This window comes from Zingiber officinale, chromosome 6B (genome assembly GCF_018446385.1).
Source record: "Zingiber officinale cultivar Zhangliang chromosome 6B, Zo_v1.1, whole genome shotgun sequence".
Taxonomy (NCBI): Eukaryota; Viridiplantae; Streptophyta; class Magnoliopsida; order Zingiberales; family Zingiberaceae; genus Zingiber; species Zingiber officinale.
The window spans coordinates 131,257,834-131,265,238 of record NC_055996.1 but is presented as its reverse complement, the minus strand read 5'-3'; the positions used below and the strand labels follow the sequence as shown (position 1 = coordinate 131,265,238).

The window sequence follows — 7,405 nt, the reverse complement described above, 5'->3', positions numbered from 1 at the left end:
TGACAATGGTCTCGTTGCTTGGTCGAACGGGGCAGCCACTTGACTGAGACTCCTCCGCTCCGTCGGCTTCAGAGAGATGACAAGGGTCCCGTTGCTTGGCCGAGCAGGGGTAGTCGTTCGACCGAGATCCCTTCACTCTGTCGACCTCAGTTGCTCTTCCCTGCAGTGACAGCGTAGTAATATGCTCTCCCCATTCGGACCAACTCTTCAGTCTCCTCAGCATTTTGCTGTTATGCACTGAGCGTCTGATTATCTAATCATATTATCATGAGCTGGGCAGGTGGTTCGCTTGGACATGTCTCCCACCGGTCGGGCACTGACTGTCCTGACCGGCCATTGTAATCGTCCTCCATTCGGCCCTTTGACATCCTTACTTTGATCACATTGACTTTGACCTCCACCTTGACAGTTGATCCTGTGCCAGGTGGGCCTCCGTATATCGCCACATCAATCTCTAAGGTGACAGCTTCACCTTTATGCTCCAATAGGAGCTTTGATACCGTCCTAAGCGAGCGGGTAACCATGTGTTAGCTAGATTTGTAGAATTAAGCAATGGTCAAATCTTGGTGAAGTCCTGGAAATACCCTCCTAGATGGGGACCTGCATTTACTTCCTCCCAATGGAGTGAGACAGTTAGGGGGAGGAGGTGCTAGGATAACAGATTTCACCTTTTTGCAAAATAAGAGCTTGGTTACCAATTAACATTGGGTAAGATAGTGATTATCCTGTGGATTGTATTAATTCTGTTGATTCGATACGAATGCCGGAAATAATCTTATAAAACATGTTGATTCAGAATAATACTTGAAAATAAGAAAATAAACAACACTATCGAAATATATTATTAATTCAAAAGTATTGCTACGAACTAACGGAATAAAAAAAAAAAAAAATCGGTAAGATAATCACTATCCTCCTGCTCGACGCCATTAAAATATATATTGAATTATTTTTCTTTGACCTCTAGATTCGTAAGGGGTCGAGGTTAGCTGGACATGTCATCTTACTTGTTGATCAAAGGTGTATCATGATGCTTGTAATATTGAATTTGTTTTTCTTTCAGGAAATTAAAGCTACGTACGCATCTGTAAGTTTATTCATTATGCACGCACATCTTAAACTAATGATGTTGTTCTTAGCCTTTTTCATTTGTGTAGGATCTTGGGCTTCAGGCATGACTTCCTGTCTCAAGTCCTCAGTCTTCAAAATGAAGTGCCATGCATGCGTGCCATCCTCTTTAAGGATATATATATAGATTTCAAGCTTCAAAACGCCATTCAGGACAAGATATATAAAACTTCGGGTTGTCATTCATATATATATGTATTTTGATATATATGTTTGGTCTGTGGTCTATTAAGCTTCCAGTGTGTCGATATGTTAAGAATCAGTTTTGAAAGAAATGGAGTCCTCTGTGTTAAGAGAAAAAGGAAGATGTGGGAATATGAATTAATCATTTTTTGCATCTTTCGTTTGGAACAGTAGTGATTCTGGTATTTTCTTATGATCAGTTTCATCCAATTTCTTCATTAATTATCGATATGGTTATCTAAAGAAAAAGCTTTCTTGGAGGGATGGTGAGTGACGATTATGACTTAATGGTGCATGCTAATTTACTTCTTTTCTTCTCTGTAATTTCAATATATAATTTGAAGTTTATGCTCAAAAGAATTAGTTTTGTGCAATTTAATTAGTTTTAAAATTATTTCAATATTCTATAAGTTAAAATATATAGCAATTTCATCTCTATCTTCCTCTCTTGTTGCTTCGTTGTCGATCACTAGACTTGGATTGTCACCAACCAACCTCTAGTCTAGTTCTTTCCGATCTATCAGACCAGTTTCTTTGGCTCAAGTGAAATGGGTTGCCAAAGCAAGGAAAGCTTTAAAAAGATGACGAAGATGAAGACATAAACTAAGCAAAGTAAGCTTTTTAAAAAGATGTTGTTTAAAGGCATAAAGCAAAGTAAGCTTTTTAAAAAGATGTTGATGAAGACAAAGTAAAGAAAGAAAGAAAAAAGCTTTTTTAAAAAGTTGATGGAGAAAGACAACTTTAAATCATGTATATATATATATATATATATATATTTTATGAAAGATATATTTCTTTTCCAAAATACTCTTCCATTTATTACGATCTAAAAAATTAAAATAAAAAACAAATTTTTTTCTTACGTGAAATGAATTGAACCAATGTAAAAAATAATTATTTTATCAAACACTTTCTTCAAAAGTCATTATAACTTTAATAAATTTCATATTTATATCAAATTAATAATATTGAACTCATGATACCCCTTTAATCTATTCATATTTTTATTTTTTTTTAAACTTATACCAAAAATCATTACTGACTTTAAAGAAAAGAGCTCATATTTATTTTAAATTTACATCCTCGCATAATTATGATCTTCTAAATCAATTTATGATCTTATTTTTAAATTTAGAATCTTATAAAAAAATAAAATCAAAATAAAAAATTTATAAGAGAACCTTAATTAAAAATAAAAACCTAATTTTTAATAGATTATTTAGAAGAGAGAAAATATGAAAAATAAAGTAAATAAAAAAAGCTTAGATTTCTATTAAATTAATATTGTTGCATTCCTAATGACCTACTAAATTTATTATTTTTTTTTCAAATTTATTAATGAGTTTTGATTGGATTGAAACCATCTATATTCTTATTTTTAAATTTAGAGCATTAATAAAAAAAAATAAAACAAAACTTAAAAATTACAAGGAAAACTTAACATTTTTTTTAATAGCTAATTAAAATAAAAAAACTAAATTAATAGTATTCTACTCCTAATGACCTGCTGGGTAGATTCGATAAATACCCACCCACATCACTGCCATGGCGAGCTGGAATTTGTAAATAATCTTAATTAATTAGTGGAGAATGGAGACCCAACCCTTTTTAACAATTCATCAAAAAGAAAGACTTGGAGAAGTCGTCGCCCTGCAAAAATATTACTTCTATTTTCTCCTCCAAGCTGCTATCTATCATTAGCCAGATCCACACCAAACAACTTCTGCATCCTTAATTCATCCGGAGCTATGGCAGCAGATTTGGTAACTGGTGCGGCTCGCTTTTTGGTGAAAGATCTCCTCCATCTCGACGAGGAACTCAAAGCAATAATGGATACCAAAAGGAAGATGAAGAAGCTCAAGGAGTTATCCACGATCATTGACGTGGTGATCCAAGATGTCGACTCCCGCCCTTTTATTGATGCTGCTGTGAAGAACTTGCTGACGAAGCTTAAATACTTGGCCTACGATCTCGAGGATGTTGTGGATTGCTACGACACCAAGGTCTTGCAGAAGCAGAGATCAAAAGCTCGTTTAAGGCGGGTGCGTTATTTCTTCTCTTCTCGTGATAATCAAATTGTGTTTAAGAGTAGGGTAGGTGGCATGATTAAAGCTATTACAGAAAGTCTGGATTCTATTTTGCTGCAAAAGTCCATTCTTGAAAATTTGCCACAAGGCAGTAGTATCCGCATGTCGGAACTAAGTCTCCACAGAGAGACCCACTCCCGCAATAGTTTGGTTGTTATAGGGAGAGATGCAGAGAAGAATATGATTGTCGACATGTTAACAAAGGATGATGAAGGCAGCCATGGGACAGTGAAGGTCATTGCCATCGTTGGGATGGGTGGCCTGGGGAAGAGTACACTTGCTCAGCTTGTTTTCAACGATGAGAAGGTGAAAGCTCATTTTGCAAGTTCGAAAATGTGGACAGTTGTTGGGGCTGAATTTGATCCTGCAAAGATAATGAAGTCTGTTTTACAACTGGCTACTGGTGCACCGGTCAACATCTCAGAAATAGAATTAGTGAGGCAGAACCTAGAAACAGCATTATCTGGGAAGAGATTTCTGCTCGTGCTGGATGATGTATGGAATGAAGATCAAGAAAAGTGGGAGGTACTGAAAGCAACCTTAATATGTGGGGCGAAAGGAAGCAAAATTTTGGTGACAACCCGTAGCCAAAAGGTCTCTTCAATTATGGGCTCATCCAATACCACCACCCACCAAATACAACAGTTGTCCAAAGATGATTGTTTGTCCTTGTTTCAACAATTTGCTTTTGGAGACAACGAAGCAGATGATCATCAAAACTTGATGGAAATTGGTGGAAAGATTGTTGAGAAATGTGGCGGTGTTCCTTTGGCTGCCAAATCACTTGGTAGCATGCTTCGTGGCACTCGAGATGAGACTTATTGGTCCTCGGTATTGAACAGTGAAATATGGCAACTCCAAGATAAGGAACAGAAAGTGCTAGCTGTACTAAAGTTGAGTTATGACACTCTCCCTCCACAGTCAAAGAAGTGTTTTGCATTTGGCTCCTTATTCCCGAAAGACTATAGGATGCAAAAGGATGAATTGATAAAGCTGTGGATAGCAAATTATGGCTTTATACATTCGGAAGGAAATTTTGATGCTGAAACAGTGGCCAACCGTGTCTTTGATGATCTTGTGTCGAGATCATTCTTTAAAGATGATCGTCGTGTAACCAAGTGCACGATGCATGATTTGATGCATGACTTGGCACGATCAATGTCTGAAAACGTATATTGGAATGTTGAAGACTCAGTGGAAGATATTGGAAACAGAACGTATCATTTGCACCTATACTTGTCAGATATATCAAAAATTACTCAGGCCTTAGACAAGAAGCCATTGTACTTGCGTACCCTTATATTGAATTGTTGCAAATTATCTCTGAATGCCAATCTACTTAAAATTGACTTCTCAGAACTGAAATTCTTGCGGGTGTTAGATTTAAGTAACAATGAGATCAAGGAGGTGCCAACATCAATAGGAAATCTGATATATTTGAGGTACCTCAACTTATCTAGCAATTGTATTGAAGTTCTACCCGACTCCATTACCCTTCTCTCCAATTTACAGTATCTCAATCTCAGTTGGAATATGGAACTTCAAGAGCTACCAAAAGATTTGGGGAATATGCAAAGCCTTCGAGATCTTAATTGCAGGCGTCATGATTTTCAAGATTTTAGGTTGACACACATGCCCCGGGGATTGTCACGACTAACTGATCTTCGAAGTTTACCTCTCTTTGTTGCTGGGGATGGAACTGACGCATGCCCAATTACAGAACTTGAGAATTTGAAACTTCATGGAGAAATGGATATCATATTTTCCGAGAATTTTACTAATTACTCTTGTGGTGGACTAAAAATCTTGAAGAATAAAGACCTGAATAAACTATGCATAAAGTTTAATGGTTCAGAAAGATATGACGAGGCCATGTTGGATGATCTTTGTCCCAACACAAGCTTAAAGAAGTTGTGTATAAAGGATTATGAGAGCCGACAATTTCCAGCATGGTTGATGAAGTCACAGTTGCCAAATTTGGTTGAAGTGAGCCTTAAATGCTGCTGTGGTTGTGAGCAGATTCCTCTATTTGGAAATCTACAGTTTCTTAAGAAGCTTGAATTATGCAAAATGAATGGCATCACACAGATGGGCGCTGAGTTCCATGGGCATGGAGGCTTTCCTTCCCTTCAAGAGCTCTGCTTGACTCGGATGGATAATCTAGAGGAATGGTCAAAGTCTGATGGTGACGATAAGTTGTTCCCTTCACTGCAGTTGTTGCGGGTTTCTGATTGTCTTAAATTGAAAAGTATGCCGAGGCTTCCTACAATCCAACACCTTGAGATATCATGCTGTAGAGTGAGTCTACTCTCATGCATCGGAAGTCTGACTTCTCTTTCGGTTCTCAAATTGGATAAGATGCGCGACATGACATTTTTTCCAAGTGGTTGTATCAGAAACCTCACATCCTTGGAGGAATTACAAATTACAGAATGCAGACAACTCCAATCTCTTCCTGGGGATGAAATGCAGCACCTAAAATTGCTTCGTTTATTGACCATTAAAGGTTGTCCGAGTATAATATTGCAGCCAGAAGAACTCGTACAAATCTTGAATTCAGTACAAGAGTTCCAAATACAGATTTGTGGCAACAAAGTCGATTTACGTGGGCAACTGCAATCCTTACACACGCTCAAAGAATTGTGTCTACGCGGTGCACATGGATACAAGTACGGAATCGCAAAATTAGAAATTTGTTGTTGTGATGATGAATTGGAGTCATTGATGGCAGCAGAACCAACAAGCAGTGTGCTAGAAAAACTATACATAGATGAATTTTTCAATCTCAGGACTTTGCCTCACTGGCTGCAGCATCTCAAGTCTCTTAGTTTACTATCAATGGAGAACTGCCCACGATTACAAAATGTGCCTGATTTGAAGAATCTACCTATGTTGAAAAGTTTGAGGGTTTTCAATTGCCCACATTTGGAAAGAAGATGCGAAAAGAAGACAGGCAAAGATTGACCCATCATCTCACATCTTCCCTGTCTTAATATTCAACAGCTCCTCAGATTCAACCGGATAGGGTTAGAAAGGTAAGTTAGAAAATCATTTAATTAGTTGAATAAAATAAGACTATTTCTATAGTTACACAGCTAAACTGCTTGTTTGCTGGGATAGAACATGATTTCTTTTATATAATTATATATATATTATTAAATAAAGTACTTATATCTTGATAAAATGTAACAATGGCACAATATGCTTTGTACGTAGCTTCCAAGACAAATATATTGTAATTCAAATGTGATAATATTGATCGGAATAATTCTAAAATAACAGGTATTGGATAAATAACAATTATTCCTCCCATCCCTTAATCATTTGGCGTCGGTTATAGACTAATCCTATAATTTATTTTCTTTCATATAACGTTGAAACGGACCATGTGAAACACTTGAGGATAAACATCAATTCAATTATATATGTATAGTGTTGTTATCATCCTTTAATTTTTCAATATAATAATATTGATTTGTTTCCTTTAATCGTACGTAGGATAAAAAGTCGAGGGAGCTGGCTGAGCATAAGATCATGGTTATTTTTTAAAGGTGCATCTGTTGTGCTTTATGAATTAAGTTGTTCGCATATATATGATTTATTATGTCACATTACTACTTATTTTGTTGTTGGATACATTATGATTTTTCTCTGTTAAGGATTATTACTATGTTGTGTGGAAATTTTTTGTTGTTTTATGATGTATAATTATGCAATAAAAAAACAATTTGATATTGAGTGACCGTTGTAATATAAGTTTATCTTAAATTTTTTTGTTATTGAGATTCTTGATATATCATGTATCTCGAAAAGTGAAAAGAAATATATTTTTATTTCATTAAAATTTTAAAAATTTATTGATACTTGGATGGACACGTAAATTGAAACAGGATATTAATACACTTTAAAACCGTTGGTATGGCTGTATTTTTTTAAAAAAAAAAAATTACATACTTAAAATTTTATATCGATTGTTATGTTTAAAAGTACCAATAAATTTGATATTA

At 35.7% G+C, this 7,405-nt stretch overlaps 1 protein-coding gene across 1 annotated transcript; it reads left to right on the top strand.

Moving 5' to 3' along the window:
• Nucleotides 1-2,856: 2,856 nt before the first annotated feature.
• Nucleotides 2,857-7,136, top strand: LOC121989538 (putative disease resistance protein RGA3). Its single transcript, XM_042543638.1, has 2 exons — nt 2,857-6,433; nt 6,897-7,136. The coding sequence occupies exon 1, from the start codon at nt 3,060-3,062 to the stop codon at nt 6,360-6,362; it is 3,303 nt and encodes a 1,100-aa protein (XP_042399572.1). The 5' UTR covers nt 2,857-3,059; the 3' UTR covers nt 6,363-6,433; nt 6,897-7,136.
• Nucleotides 7,137-7,405: the final 269 nt, after the last annotated feature.